This window comes from Mytilus californianus, unplaced genomic scaffold (assembly GCF_021869535.1).
Source record: "Mytilus californianus isolate M0D057914Y unplaced genomic scaffold, xbMytCali1.0.p SCAF_5, whole genome shotgun sequence".
In the NCBI taxonomy this organism is placed as follows: Eukaryota; Metazoa; Mollusca; class Bivalvia; order Mytilida; family Mytilidae; genus Mytilus; species Mytilus californianus.
The window spans coordinates 113,195,230-113,212,565 of NW_026262701.1; the positions used below are offsets into that span (position 1 = coordinate 113,195,230).

The window sequence follows — 17,336 nt, forward strand, 5'->3', positions numbered from 1 at the left end:
TTTGGTAAGATTAATATGCTACAACCAACAAATTTTTAATTCTCATATGCTATCACAGAATTATAAGACATATTTTGATTTCTAAAGGTCAAATTATATTGTATGCTACTAAATTTTTCAATGTTCAAAGAAAATGTTACGGCCATATTTGGAATATTTCTACTGAATTGCATTTTTTGATAGTATCAACATACTTATGCTCATTTTACAAAAATCATACTTATTCATTTATTTCTATGAATAGCAGATGCTGCATATGGATTTTATTGGTTATAAAAGATATTGGATGCTCTCATGATTATATTAAATAACTTTTGTAGTTGTTAGATTGTTTTGTTTTAAAAAAACATTATCATTTCTGTTTATAGCATATTTTAGAGAAAATGAAGAAAAATATTAAAATGGCATTTTCACCTTTGATAGATGCTGATGTAATTCTTTCAATTCTATATTGAATACCTCAGCATTTGGATGTTGGCTTCCAATTATTTTTAGATTCTGGCATCCCATCACATCATTATTTTCGCTCAAATATCCGATGCCCACTAAAATGTGGGTGATTTCATACAACAACAAAGGAGCAGTGAAGCTATTTCACACTAGATTTAAAAAGTCTTTCAATCTTTTCTAAAATTCATAGTATCACAGCACCGTATGTACTTTTTTATTGTTCTAACAATAGTATGATTGATTATTTTAAATAAATCAACAAATTATGAACCCTGGAATAAGCCTGAAACCTCAATTTTTACTGTTATTGACAAAATTGATATTGAGTATTTATCCTTAAAAAATATATGAAAAAGACAACGTTAACCAAACAAAAAATGTTGGACTGAGTAAAGATGTGTATGTTTTTTTTCGGATACATTTTTATTTGTGCAGATTAGTGACGTTCTTCAATGCAAATTTTAACAAAATTTGAACAAAAACCATATTAACAGTGTAATTTTTTATATCAAAATACCCTCAATAGCAACATGTAAGAATTTTTTTTTATACTTAAGTATGGTTTTGGCTATACTCAAATATTTAAGAATATTCTTAACTTTGAGTAAAAAAATATCTGAGAATTTTTTTATGGCGGTGTTTTTTGCTGAGAATAAAAAAATGAGAAAATTCTCAGGCTGAGCAAAAAAAAAATACTCAAATAGTTTTATGGCGCCGGGGCCCGATGTTCAGCGTATCTGTTTGTTTCTTTCACAAGAACGTCCACCACATTGTTCTCTACATTTTCTGGGTCCGTCAACATGGATAGGAATATTTCATGTGCTTTATCATCCGGCCGAATGTCTACTGGTCCAAAACGATTTCCACGAAATTCCTGCATTTCTGGCATATAAAACTCTTCAGTGTTTAATACTGGAAACCATGGACCAGGATTCAACGTTTCATTCTCTAAATCTGAATCTGTATCTGTATCAATTTCGGACATTTCGGATTCATATTCCATGGATTCTTCGGATTCAAAATCGCTCATTGCTAAATTTTGTTAGCTCTATTTTACCGTCAACTCGATTGCGACGTCTTATGACGTCATATAAGTTATGACGTAATCATGACGTTTTAAGAAAAAGAACAATAAAAAAAAAACAAATATTCTAATAATTCTAATATTTATAATCTATGCAATAAAGGAGGGAGGGGGTATAGTTTAGCACATGCTGTGGAAAACAGCTGTATTTGCATACACAAAGGACATATATGTCCTTCCCGCAGTAAGCCAGGAGAGGACACATATGTCCTTCCCGCAGTAAGAGGGTTAAGATATATTTATCAAGTCCTTTAAAAAATTAAACATATATGATCACAGGCATAATACGATTACGTCAGTAGAACATCTGACCATTAGTAAAATGACAAACGTATATAAAGTTTTGTATTAAATAAAATGTACAATGTGTAATGATAGATGCAGAAGGAACTATTTATATTTGTTTTTACTTTTAGAAATAGCTACTGGAACTGCATGTACAGCTGTAGGTCAATGTAGTGATGCCAATGCTGAGTGTGAAACTAGTTTATGTACATGTAAAACAGGTTATTTCAAAAACACCAACAATATCTGTACAATTAGTAAGTATGAAGGATCGTGCTACGAAAAGACATTGCTTATTAAGATTTGTATGCAAACCACACGATTAAAAAAATAAAAATTGATTTTTTTATTGCCTGGTATGTTAATAACAAATGATCATTGGAAAAAGTAGCGCAAGATAACAGGAGGCCATTCAAAACTCATAATTCGAAGGACAACTGGCAACGCCATGGCAAATAAATAAAGAAGACAAAAGGACAAACGAGTGCAGAACACAGTACATAGAGAACTCATTAGAAATCTAGTGTATTACTAACTTCATGTACAAAAAGTAAGTGACTTGTATACATAATAGTATAATACTTAAATCAAATGGCACATTTATCAGTTGCCATGTCACGTGCAATTGCCAAAATAGCGCTCTTGTCAATTTTATAAGATTTAAACTTTACGATAAAGGAGATTTATACAATTTCTCCATATTGTTATTTTTCTTATAGAGGTTTACTGCTTACAAAGAAGCTATTGAACCAAAGCATTTAAATGTTAGAGTTGAAGTAGTCTCGTTGAACTTTGTCCGAAAGCGTTTGTAAATTTGTTGACCGTTTCGGACTATCTGTGTTACAATCCCTGCCATTTATTTTCTATAATGTCACCAATTTCTGGGAAATAATCACCAGATTTTTACTTTCCATGAGCAACACAACATATGTGTCTATTTTTGCAGGAAAAGCTTACCATTCTGGAACACCTGCATTCAACCCACGTTTTTATTTGGTTTGTGTTGCTAAATATGCATTTTCTATGCAGTGTTTTGTGGACTATTGGTTCTTTGCATGTCTTATTTTTCTTTTGGCAAGGTGTTGTATGTTTTTTTCGATCCAGAGATGTTCATTGCCACCTGACTATATTCTCCCTTTTCAACTCTTAAATAACTTGGCAGGACATAAGCTTTGGATACTATAATCAAAAGTGTATGCACAGGTGATAGGACAAAATTTTGGTCTTTGTGATTTCTCGAAAATGCCACAGGACCAATATTTTTCGGCCCATTGAGAGTAAAAACTTAAGGTTAATTTGAGGTACAGATACATCGTTAGTGTTGTATGAAATATAATAAAATTAGCTGTGGTGACAACAACAATATCTAGTTTAAATAATATAACGGTTTTATTTCGATTGACGTCAGTAGTAGTGTGACGTTTACGTTTGTTACGTCACATTTAAATCCACGACAGGTTCCCGTTCTTGAACACACTTTAAAACGTTAAGTGGAATATTATAGTGACTGTCTTTGGATGAGGTAAATATGTGGTTTTATTGACGTTTGAAAAACTGATATTCACTGAGGTCAACGGCAGAAGTAAATATTCGTTTTTTTTCTAAAAGTCAATTGAATCTCATATTTATCGAAACAAAAGACAGTAATTGTTTTAATTCATATTCCGAGAGAAAAAAACCCAACTTATACCAATATGGTATAACAAGCTTTATTCACATCAAATGTTGACATTCATAATTCATACAATTCCATTGCCTAACTTTAGAAAAACATATTATAAGCATCTCAGGATAGATCTCATGACGTGTATTTAGTTATTGTTTGTCTACCAGTGTTGCGCGAAAAGATAAATTTTTGGCTTTATACTTTTATTAACTGCCAAAAACATTGCTTTTGCTACATGACCATAGTCTATATGATATGGAGCATTACTGAGGACAGAAAATTTGTATTCCGTAAATTTCGGTGAATATTAAGAGCCAACCATTAATTCAGTTGTGAAAATGATGTAAAATATATCGTTGGCAAAGAAGTTTCTGCCATCAGATACTTCATCATTATGTTTACGGCAAATCTCAAGATATATAGGGAAAAAATTATCGAAACAAACAGCGAAAGATCGTCACGTCTTTGTGAAATTGAACCCCAAATGACCGGCAACATATTTATTTTTTTTTTTTTTTATTGAGAATATATAAATATATTTAAATCAGATAGTATTAATTTCATTCTTTTATATAGTCATATTTTAAAATACTAGTATAATATGGAATAGAGGGTAAATTATGTGAATCCAGGATCATTCCTTTGAGAAATATAGATGGCTTTTATGTATTTCTTGTCTTGCTTATATCAAAAATATGAGATAAAATTAAAGATTTGAAAAATAAACGAATACAAAAAATAACATTTTTTATCGAAATTTGTTTCTAAAGATAATGAAACCGAGTACATAAGGTTTAAAATTACCGTTGGATGAACATAATTATAGGATTCAGATCAGTTCATGTTGTACCTGCAAAATAGACGAATATTCTGGTAGACGTAATGTATATCCACTGCCAACTCATCTCCACTGACCAAACGAGTAGCTAGAGGTCATTGATGTGTAAACTGGGGCGATTGACTCACAAACTGAATAAATGTCCTGATGATTCTTAACCCAAACATTTGTAACTTTTAATAAACTTGTCATTTTCATTGGCGCTATTTACCTTCAAATGCACAGATGACATGTAACTAATGAATGAGACGCTAAATTGACTGGCCAGAATTCATAAATGTTCGAATAATGCAATTACATTGCGAGTTTGATAAAGTGATGCAAGTTGTAATAATTAGTGAGCGTGTTTGAGTGGTGCGAGTTGGCAGTGTGCCGAGTTGTCGGGCAGTACGTCGACTAAGCATGCGCGAAAGCGTATAAGACACGGATTGTTAACGGTCTCCGAATTTGATACTTTCTCAAAAATTGGCGTTTTCTGTGGAAAAAAGATTGTTTCAAAGACAAATTTAGGAAGTACAAAACACTACATTTATACGTGATATCACAAATATTTCCGACTTTGTATGGTTTCAGAGGAGTTGCGGCTCAATGAAATCGGTCTCTTCCTTTAGTAGTATAGATATATCAATTCAAAAGCTCAATGTAATTTTGTATTGTATTGCTATCAATTTTGTCGGCTGTTAATAACGCTTATTTGATTTGATTTGATATTCGACTCAAATTTTAACAGCGCTATCTATGTGGGTCTCTGGTAAAGGAAATAATAATAAAAATCACAATGAAGGTTCATACACTGTATTATGCAGTTTTGAGTAATTGTATAAGTATAACAAAAAAAGTGATTCGTAAATATACAAAAAGAAATAAAAAAAAAAGCAGTAATTTATAATTTAAAATAGATGCGTTTGTTTCGCCAATTTGTATTAAGAAAAAGCACTCGATGCAGGATCATTTACAGGGTGCTCTGCTTCTAAATACTCATCAGACTCGGTGCATGACTAATGCATAAGCCGACTAAACGGTTAATAAGTATTCTGATATGAGGAATCTGTTTATTTATGAAATCTTTAGTATTATGATCGAACACTTTTACTCAGTACAAGAAAACATAGTTTGAAACACACTTTTAACCGTAAGAAAGGTCTTTAAGGGAATCTCCCATACGTTGCATGTGTTCAGTTATTAATATATTGTGTCACTTACTGGTGACGTAATACACAAGAGACTCATGAGAAATTATCGTATGTATTGTTTTTACATACTCAGCTTACTCAGTGCATAACTAAGACTAAACCGTACTGGTGACGTACTACTCAAATGACAAATGAAAAAGAACAAAAACACATAACGTTATATTTGGCGAATTAGACAGCAAGCAAATATTAACAAATACAAAAAATGAACAATACCACTCTCATAGATGTGTCGAAGTCATCTAATAATGTTCGGTCCTGGTAAGCAATTTCCTCCGTTAAATATGGAACAAGAGACAACGGACATCTCTATGAATTAAGTGTGGATACAACCATGTAATTTCAACAATCTTGAAGCAGAGTAAGAATTTAAACTGTAAATTGACAGGGGCATACATGAATTTTAATTTTTCTATTTTTTTTTTATTTCAAAATGACAACCCATACACACTCACAACAGAAAAAAAAATAAAAAAATAAAAAAAAATAATTATAAACTAATAAAAAAAATTAAGAAAATGTCAGAAAAGAATTAACTTTTTTCATAATTAAAGAAATGAAACTTTACTTTCAGAGGTAGGATTTGGCGGAGTATGCGTAACATCTATCGGGGATGGTACCTGCTTATATTCCCTGAACTGTACAGCAGATAAATGTCAGTGTGCAACACCTGCTAACCAGTTCTTTGATTCTACTGTTAATACTTGTAAACAAAGTAAGCTATCTTTGTTTCTTTTTCTATTGTCATAAGAGTATGTTGATTATTTTAGAAAAAAAACTGATCATCTTTTACATGAAGTCACATTGGACGTCGATTAGAAAGTACAAATATTGGACACTGATTTGCGAACACTGGATGTCGATTTTAGGAACGGACGTCGATAATTATTCGGACGTCGATCCAAGTCTAACATATAGTATACTAGTATGTTATTCAGGTCTCAGACAGGGTATATAATGTGACATTCCCGACTTAGAGTTTATATTCCCTGAGCCGAAGCCTCTAAGCCAGGAATGTCACATTATATACCCTGTCTGAAACCTGAATTACACATATATTACGGATTACCCTTGCCTTAAAGTTTTGTTCCAGTGCCGAGTATTTGTTAAATATTTACCGTGCCGAATATATATTTTCCGCTAACGTGAAGGATTTGTAATTTGCTGTGAAAATAATGTTATCGTGTATGCAACAGTTTTTAATAACACTTTAAGACATTAATTAAGTATAAGATGTGTAAATCGCGTGGTTTTAAATTAAAAACGTATTATTGACGGATACACGTCATTATTTTCCCTCTGTGAGCCTCTGACGTTCTTAATGTGTTCTGTATAGCCAAAGACTACGTCACATAGTAACGTTGTTGAGGTTCCAATTGGGGTTAAAAACGTCGTATATACCCCGGCAGTTTCCTTCCTAGATATATGCTGACATCTCTGTGTTGTTATATAATCACAAAACTCGACACATTTGTAATCCGTAGTATATCAAAGTATTTCATCTGTATCAAAGTATCTAACATTATATTTGTGATTATTACTAGGTCAAATTAATAACAAAAAAACTGATTTGCTTTTGAAAAGTTTCTGTTTAGTCAAATCCATCTTTCTGAAAATTTGGGAAATACATGAACAAACAAATGACAATACTTATATGTAATCTTCTTTTTAAATAGCCACTGAAACGTCATGTACAGCTTTCGGTCAATGCAGTGTATCCTTACAAATAAAAAAGACCAAACAAACAGAGAGACATCTGCAACATAGACCAGATGTAAAATGCTACATGTTATTTTATCATTTTTTATTCATCGCTTTAAATGTGTGCATTTCAGAGATTGCATTAGAAGCTACCTGTACACCTGGACCGACTGACCAATGCCTGGATGCTAGCGCTGAATGTAAAACAGACACTGACAATGCTAATAAATGTCTATGTAAAACAACCCATTACAAGGACGTTAATGGTGCATGCGTTGCCAGTATGTATACAATACATCATATTCATGCTCAATATGCGTTTGATGAAAAATGAAATCCATAAAATGTACGAACAAAAAAAAATATTGAAAAATGTATTTTGATTACGAATAACCATGAAAAAAACTATGTTATCATTTTCAGTTTAAATACCGAAATACGTTTTTAGTTTCTGGATTGAGAAAACAATTAAAAACAATGTATTGATAAGTTCTGGGTTTTATGGGTTTAATGTCGATTCAAAAACTCACTGTTAGTTTGTGTTGTATTGCTATTGATTTCTTGAAGCAGAGTAAGAATTTAAACTGTAAATTGACAGGGGCATACATGAATTTTAATTTTTCTATTTTTTTTTATTTCAAAATGACAACCCATACACACTCACAAAAGAAAAAAAAAGAAAAAAAGAAAAAAAATAATTATAAACTAATAAAACAAATTAAGAAAATGTCAGAAAAGAATTAACTTTTTTCATAATTAAAGAAATGAAACTTTCCTTCCAGAGGTAGGATTTGGCGGAGTATGCGTAACATCTATTGGGGATGGTACCTGCTTATATTCCCTGAACTGTACAGCAGATAAATGTCAGTGTGCAACACCTGCTAACCAGTTCTTTGATTCTACTGTTAATACTTGTAAACAAAGTAAGCTATCTTTGTTTCTTTTTCTATTGTCATAAGAGTATGTTGATTATTTTAGAAAAAAAACTGATCATCTTTTACAAAAAAATATATCAAAGTAATTCACGTGTATCAAATTATATAACAATACATACTCGAATATCCCAATGTTGAGTTTGTGAAGGACACATTTGCTTTAATAGAGTATTTGTTGATTTTTTTTTATTATCTCAAATAAAAATAATCAAATGCTGTTTTGGAAATATGGAAATATATAAACAAACAAATGCAAACACTTTAAAAACTTTAACCTGAAGCGGGACAAACGGACGGACGAACGAACTGACGCACAGACCGAAAAACATAATGCCCCTAGGTGGGGCATAATAAAACAAACCATCTGCAACATAGACGAGAAGTAAAATGCTACATGTTCTTTTTGTCATTTTTTATTCATCGTTTTAAATGTTTGCATTTCAGAGATTGCATTAGAAGCTACCTGTACACCTGTACCTACTGACCAATGCCTAGACGCCAGCGCTGAATGTAAAGCAGACAGTAACAATGCTAATAAATGTCTATGTAAAACAACCCATTACAAGGACGTTAATGGCGCATGCGTTGCCAGTATGTATACAATACATCATATAAAATCTATCAGAAAAGAACGTAAAAATAACTGAATGATGACAAACTGTTCAATCTGTTGTTAAATAAGAAATGCCGTTTTAAGTAGGTATATGAATATTACAAAAACAATGATATAACACATATAAAAACGAATAAAAATAGAGTAATATATATTTAACGTAGGTGCATTTTTGCATCAATTACATGTATAATAAAATTTGTCCGTTAGTACTCGCTGAAGAAAAAAATACTGGATACAATGCGTTGAAATGATCAGCATGGTCAGTGCATGTTTAATGCCTAGCAAACCGCATTTTGATATGAGGACTCGATTAAATTATGAAATCGTTTGTATAATCATGAAACACATTTGATTGGAACAAGATAACTTAGTTTGAAATACCTGCTAACTGTAAGAAAGGTCTTGAAGACAATCTTCTATACGGTGCATGTGTTCAGCTATTTATGTCTTTTGTCTCTTACCGGTTACGTATTACACAAGTATCTCATGAAATAAGAACCGGAACATGCACCGTTATATGTGGGGCGTTAAAATGCAAGTAAATATCAACAAGTACAAAAATGAACAATACCACTCTTAAATAAAGTCGAAACATAGATGTTACGAAGTCATTCAATAATGTTAGGTCCAGCAAACCATTCCCTGCTTTAAGTAAGGAACAAAAGACAACTAACATCTGTGTGAATTTCGTGTTGATACAACCATTTTTTTTCAGCAATCATGTCATTATGACAAAGTGATTACTAAATGATTTCTTTTATAAATTTATCTCTCAATTATTTCCTGTACTCGACCCGCACGATATCAATGTGAATCAACGTAAAGGAGTTCATGTTCTTTTCGCGTGTATTGAAAATCAAAACACAAAGAAATGCACAAAAACAAAAAATGTGCCTGTCCCAAGTTAGGAGCCTGCAATTCATTGGTTGTCGTATGTTGCTGTTTATCATATTTTCTTTGCACATAAATCAGGCCGTCGTTTTGGTAATACATGAAGTCACATTGGACGTCGATTAGAAAGTACAAATATTGGACACTGATTTGCGAACACTGGATGTCGATTTTAGGAACGGACGTCGATAATTATTCGGACGTCGATCCAAGTCTAACATATAGTATATGTTATTCAGGTCTCAGACAGGGTATATAATGTGACATTCCCGACTTAGAGTTTATATTCCCTGAGCCGAAGCCTCTAAGCCAGGAATGTCACATTATATACCCTGTCTGAAACCTGAATTACACATATATTACGGATTACCCTTGCCTTAAAGTTTTGTTCCAGTGCCGAGTATTTGTTAAATATTTACCGTGCCGAATATATATTTTCCGCTTACGTGAAGGATTTGTAATTTGCTGTGAAAATAATGTTATCGTGTATGCAACAGTTTTTAATAACACTTTAAGACATTAATTAAGTATAAGATGTGTAAATCGCGTGGTTTTAAATTAAAAACGTATTATTGACGGATACACGTCATTATTTTCCCTCTGTGAGCCTCTGACGTTCTTAATGTGTTCTGTATAGCCAAAGACTACTGTTAGTTTGTGTTGTATTGCTATTGATTTTGCCGATTGTTTATTACGCTTATTTGATTAGACATGATATTCCATTCAAATTTACCACTGTTGCTTATATGGGTCTCTGGTGAAGAAAATAACAACTAAAATTATAATGAAGGTTCATATATTGTATCATGCCGTTTTAAGTAATTATATATATGAATATTACAAAACCAGTGATTCGTAAATATATACTACCCACAAAATTTTTTCAACGTAACAATGCATACAAAGCACAATCTAGACGAAGTGGTGAATCTGAAACAATACACAAAAGTTGGGAGGGGCACTTTTTTTTTACCCCCGATAATCTCAATGGAAGTGTTGTATTTTAAAAGAAATTAAACAAAAAAAACAGTAATCAAATTAAAGCTAGATCCATTTATTTCGCCTATTTTATAAAAAAAAATTCCGTATTTAAAGAGAACCTCCCATACGGTGCATGTGTTTAGCTATTTATTTCTTGTGGTGCTTACTAGTCACGTAATACACAAGTGACTCACGAAAAAGAACCGGAACATGTACCGTTATATTTGGTGCATAAAAATGCATGCAAATATAAACAAATACAAAAATGACCAATACCATTCCGAAATAATGTCGAAATATAGATTTTACGAAGTCATTCAATAATGTTAGGTCTAGGTTGGCCATTCCCTGCGTTAGATATGGAACAAATGACTTCTTCATGAATTAAGTGTGGATACAACCATTTAATTTAAACGGTCTGGAAGAAGAGTAACAATATAAACTGTTATATGGGCATTATCTAGGAGATATAGAATTTTTTTTTTGGTTCGATCATTAATGAAAGTGAAATAGTGAAATAACAATTCACTTTTAGCAGCCAATTTGGTTCAGTTTTTTCAAAATAAGCAAAGAAACATTACTAGTGAATTATTCACTTGCAAGTGAATAATTCGACCTCATTAAATCCGTATTCATGTGAACTTCAATTGAACCCCTTAGCTAGAGATGGGTTACGCATGAACTATGCGTGTTCAGCTATTAAAAGGAAAAGAATGTTAACATTGATAGTAAGCAAGGGTAAACCATTTGGTTGACTGATTCGATCTAAAAAAACTCATTCTTATACAGGTAAAAACGATTATTAACATATTGTTTTAACCTATAATATGAAATCAAACAGACCTTAAAAAAAATCCAATTTCACGAGTTCGCTATATATTTATATCAATGTTTATGTTTATATCGGATTATATGACCGTCGGCAGTCTTCGGAAGGTCACCTCGATGGTTAATTAAATGGCGTCTATACTAAAATACACACGAAATGCTGATACATAATATCGAGTAAATTGTTTATTTCAAACTTTTCTTTTTGGATATACGTTTTAGTATGTTATAAGTCGAATATGAAAATTTGAGTCAAATCGGTGAACATGAATTTGACAACTAATGCCCCTTTAATTGACCGGGGCTTTACAATGGGTTTTGGTTTTTCTATATTTTTTTTATTTCAAAATGACCACCCCACTACACACAAAAGAAAACAACAACAACCAATTAAAAACACTAAAAAGTTTTATTAGAAACTATTTCTCCATCAAACGTTTTGCTTACGTTGACAGCTGTTTGGTGGGAAAATTGAAGTTCTGATTTCAACTGAATAAGAATCAGATAATATCAGACAACAATTATTCTTGTCATAATTCCAGAAATGACATTTTTCTTTCAGAGGTAGGATTTGGCGGAGTATGCGTAACATCTATCGGGGATGGTACCTGCTTATATTCCCTGAAATGTACAGCAGATAAATGTCAGTGTGATTCACCTACTAACCAGTTCTTTGATTCTACTGATAATACTTGTAAACAAAGTAAGCCATCTTTTTTTCCAATATTATTGTTATAATTTATTAAGCACATCTATAAAGTTGAAAATGTTTTTCAAAATAGATTCATTATAGGAAATTTTGGTACGGACGTTTTTGGAACGTAAATTTACTTCATAATTTTATATAAAATGTTTCGATGACATATTAAGCTTAATATTTCTACCAAATTAATATGACTATCAAATCAAATTCCATTACTAAAAAATACATAATTAACGCTGTGGGCTTTGGCAGTATGTTTATATCAAAGCTAAAAATTTTCCACGTTGAAAGTGTTAATTGTCGATATAGTCTTTAAAAAAACATATATATTGCATATAAAAGTACATTTTGTAAAGCTATGTTATGCTTAATTGTGAATAGTGTAACAGGTTTTACCTCTAACACTCAGAATGCTTTGAAAGATTTTTATTGCTTTTTGAACATAGATATAGTCGTCAATCCTTTGATTTCCTATCGAAGGTCGGTGGTTTCCCCCGGGTACTCCGGCTTCCTCCACCAATAAAAACTGGCCGCCACGAAAAAGCCCAAAAGCGGTGCTTAAAAGTGGCGTTAAAACACCAAAAATCAAATCAAATCAAATCAATCCTTTGAAATGAAATAAATACAAACAGGTCATGACTGGCACTAATTTTAGAGACATTTATATGAAGGATGCTTTTGTTGTTGAATAAGAAAGTTTAAGCTATCGAAAGGTCAATCAGACGACCTGTTAAAGAGAGTATATGGTTTAACAAATTACAATATTAGAACAAAAACAATGAGAGTCAGTTGATAACTAAAATTTACAACAAAAGAGATAAGTTCAACTTTCCAGTTCTTTATGTAGCAATGTTCTAGCAATGCCTGGTTTGCTGTGATGTGGATTGCGTTACTTTCATGATTACTTTCATAAAGGGTTACTGCTGACAATGAATCTATTAAACCAAGCGTACATAATTGTTAAGTTGGCGTCATTTTGTCAAATGTTTAATGGACGCCATCATTATTTAGATGACAGTAATAGAACATCTGTGTAACAGATGATCACGAATATGTTCCACGCGTAGAAATTCAATCCATTTTCCCTCGATTGGGAAGTCGCCGATTGTTTTACTGTTTTACACGGCGGGTGAAAATAGTGAAGCAGGAGCTTCTGACTCTTCCGAAGCACCTGAGGTTACCCCATGATTTGGTAGGATCCGTTATACCACGTGCTTGACGGAGAAGTACCGGAAAAGTAAGAAAACTATCTCCTCGAAAAGTATAATACTAAAGGTTTATGGTCATGGGTAAATAAAAATGTATACATATATTAGCCATGACAGGGGTTTTTCCCTTTTTGACTGGGATCCTAGCAAGTTGAATATTTTTGGAAAGCCTGCGTCAATAGAAGTCATTTGGTACCAAATTTGTTGATTTAGGCCTAAAAATAAAAAAAATGATATGGACATTTGAAGCTATCAGTTTTGGAAAATCTGTCTGCCGATTTTGGAGTTTTTACATATAGGCTTGGAAGAATCAAAATGCTATGTCATGCTGCACATAAAATTCAGTTTAATTGTATATCTATTGTACCAGACACTTGAAGAAATAATTAGAAACCAAGTTTTTTTTAACTGTGAACTAAAAATAAGAAAGATATTGTGTTTTAAGGGGAGATAATTTATTAAGAAAATGCCAAAAAAAAATAGAACTGTGATCCCAATCACTTAGGATACCACCAGCTGCCCATTAATTCTCATATTTCAATCTTCTCAAGTTAAAGTTTTCAGAATAAATTAATATTTCTTCCTGCACATCTACACATAGTATACTACCTTAAGGTAAAGTTTTATTGAAATCCATTAAATGGTTTAGGAGGAGTTGCGCTTATGAGACTATTACCATACATTGCATTATTAAAATAAGTAAATTCGTTTTTGCCCTTTCAAAATTTAGGACTTGGTTTATCTTCCTTCATGCACATCCCCAGAAAGTGTTCTTCATTGTGAAAAGTTTCATCAATATCCGACTTGCCGTTTAGGTGTTGTGATTACAAGGTACATCGACAGACTGACGGACGGATAGGATGATTCTAATATGCCCCCCCCCCCCCCCCACAAAAAAAAAAATTTGCTTGCTGGTATGACCAATTAGCAAAAGACAATATCAGCATACAATTCACTAATTTATTCCATAATGGACAGCAATAAAAGAAATGTCTACAGAAATACAGTATACTTGATAAATGTTATGTTCATCATATGCTATTATGATCCACATTCAAACAACTATTCTCAAATCCCCCTTTTTATAGTCCTCCAAGAGTGTGTAGGTGTAGATGGCAAGATCACCAGAATATTTTATATTGTACCAACTAGGAAATCCCGGAACCTGCAAGAAAATGTGCAATATAAAGTTTTGATTAAATGACCTTAAAGAAATATCTGTGTTTACGCTAACCAGACCGACCCTATTTTTTTCGGCCTATCCTTATATATATAAACTAGAACACACCCGCGAAATCGCGGGCATTTAGAGCGTGGTTGAAAGTATATGAACTATTGTATGATGAATTTTTGTAAAAGATTTTATGACTGGAGAATTTCAGGAAAGGTATCAAAAATCATAGGTACTTGGGGACAGGCCAATTTGTGTCAATCCTCCCCTTTTTTCCAAAGTCTCTTATTTTTTTATTTTCTGTTAATTTCAATTATTTTCGCGTTTTTCTGTATACTATGAACAACATATACTATAAGTAAAGTGTATTTGCTATTTACTATCAATTCCAAGTTTACTGTCAAATGACTGCTCTCTATATGATGTATCAGTGAACGCCGTAGATAGTAAACTTTGAATTGATAGTAAATAGCAAATACACTTTATATACAGCATATGTATTTTCATAGTATACAGAAAAAACAAGAAAATAATTGTCTTGTCCCCAGGTACTTATGAAAATTATGTTTAATTTTAAAACAGTCCTAAATGGAAGTCTTGTCTATGACCTAAAAGTCCGTCCGATGACGGAAACAATATCCGGACGCCTTTATTTTCGTTTTCTTCCCAAAATAACCCAAACTGAATAATATATATATATATTTACAAGTCTAAATTCAAAACAACGTTCAAACCTGATTGCGTTGGATAAAAACCGCATTTTTTATACGTGTGCATGCAAAACAAATTTCTTGGTAGAGGGGTCTAAATACAGCACAAACAACATTTTCAAAAGACCAAAACAGTGAAAAAGTATATTTTAACAAAACGCATTTGACTAGCAGGTCAAACAACGGATGTTCTTAAACCCTGCTGACAACCATGGCATAAGGAAAAGTGCTTTTGATATTGCTGTTCTTCATCTTTAAATTTGCAGTAACACCTTCAACACGGACTTCCACCATTCTCATTTTAATTACCTGTGATATGACTTGCCCAAAATACCACTTGGTGTTTGCAGATTCTTCAAATCCATGTTTCACCTTTTTACCAACACTAATAGTGTCATTGTCATTTTTATTGATTTGAATTGTATATGCACGTCTTACAAGTTTCTTTATATTTGAAGTGAATTTAACGATAGTAAACTTTTGACGTTTTCCATTTACAATACTTGACTGATTATAGACATTAGACTGATCATCAACGGTTTGTTTTAATACATATTTTCTGAAGTTTAACTGTGCTGTGATTACTTCTATTTTGTCTATTTTGGTTTTTAGTCGTAACAAAGATTGGTCAACTTCTTCTTCACTCTGCCATAAACCCAAAATCAACACTTGATTTGTATAATTTTCTACTTTTTTCAGTTTAGCCTCATTCTTTTTCTCTGTTTCCTGTATTTTTTGTTGAAGAATCTGTTGTCGTGCTAGTTCTATGACTTTTTTCCTTGCTTTAAATTTTTCTCTCCTTTTTTTCTCATCCTTTCTAGCCATTTCCAATAAAGTGTGTCTCTCTCCAGCTTGTTTATCTGACAACCATTCTAGTGTTTTGTTGTGACAAAATAACACATATGATCCCATTGATAATACTGTAGAATTTGGGTTTTCTCTGATAAATCTGTCTAAATATCCGGAAACGGACTCACAAAATTTGTTGTGTTTTGGTGCTGCCAATGTTTTATATTTCTGATCTTCGTTGGGATTGTCCCATTTCCCGCCAACAAAATGATCTGCAAGTAGCCGTTTTACGACTCCTGTTAATGCAGTAATTAGCATCTGAAGTATGAAATGAACCTTGTCATCATGCTCCCAAGGCTTTACTAAAGATACAACTATTCTAGAATTCAAAACTTTTTGTCTATCAACACGGGTCATTAAGTATTTTCCTTCTACAAACTTTTGGTAATCCATTTCTTCAAGGTAAGCGACCAGTTCTTTAAAATGTACCCCTATATCCATTATGCTGATGTTAGAAACTTCTAAACAGAACCAAAGAGGTATAGTAATAATTTCTGATATTAATCCAAGAGCCTTACAACCAGCTAGATACTCAGGAATTTGCAAGTCAAACTGAAGAGCCAGAAGGAGTCTGTTGGAAGCCCCGGCCTCTAAATATGCAGATATTTTATCTGCTTAGAAAAAAACATTACTAGCTGCTGCAAATATTATGTTGAATCTGTTGCCTCTGTATCTTTCAGGAGGAATGCTTCTAAGTTTATGAGTGGCTAGAAAATTGTCTATGTATGTTTCAAAATGAAGGTGTGCACCGTTTTTCTCGTCTCCTCCACGAGCAAACGCCTTGCTAGCTATCCGTATCAGTCTTACCGCCCCAGGCTCAGTGGCTTTTGAAAAACTTTTATCTAAGATTTGGGTGTTCGGTACCAAAGAAACCCTTATCACTTTCTTTCAATGTTGAAGCAGCAGCTTCAGCCATATGTACCAATAAGTTTAAACTACAAAAGAAATTACTGAGTTTTGAAATTGCCTCTTGTTCATTTAATGAAAGTGTTTCCCATGTATCTACCATTTTTTTCTTTTAAGACACTTGTTCGATATTCTTCCAAGAGTTCTTTAAACTTCAACTGGGTTGCTGCTCTATCTGACATAGTGGATGATATATTTATTAATATTTCTTTTTATATTTCATTGTCATTTCTCTCTGATGCATCATCAAAAGCGGATAAAATCTCTTTTAAAACATTTATTACACTTTGTCCAGCCTTTGTTGTCATTTCACGAACACCC

The 17,336-nt window shown here is 32.5% G+C and overlaps 1 protein-coding gene across 13 annotated transcripts in view; it reads left to right on the forward strand.

The window, feature by feature from the left end:
* LOC127700676 (prion-like-(Q/N-rich) domain-bearing protein 25) overlaps positions 1-17,336 on the forward strand; it is a 51,609-nt gene that overhangs the window by 21,618 nt on the left and 12,655 nt on the right. For 2 of the 13 annotated variants that reach the window (XM_052204245.1, XM_052204247.1), the window contains 6 exons: positions 1,951-2,076; positions 6,091-6,231; positions 7,352-7,498; positions 8,000-8,140; positions 8,597-8,743; positions 12,031-12,171. In XM_052204245.1, coding sequence (XP_052060205.1) covers positions 1,951-2,076; positions 6,091-6,231; positions 7,352-7,498; positions 8,000-8,140; positions 8,597-8,743; positions 12,031-12,171 — 843 coding nt within the window. The remainder of the gene's footprint in view (positions 1-1,950; positions 2,077-6,090; positions 6,232-7,351; positions 7,499-7,999; positions 8,141-8,596; positions 8,744-12,030; positions 12,172-17,336) is intronic. The other 11 variants (XM_052204249.1, XM_052204251.1, XM_052204250.1 and 8 more) reach the window with 11 other exon arrangements.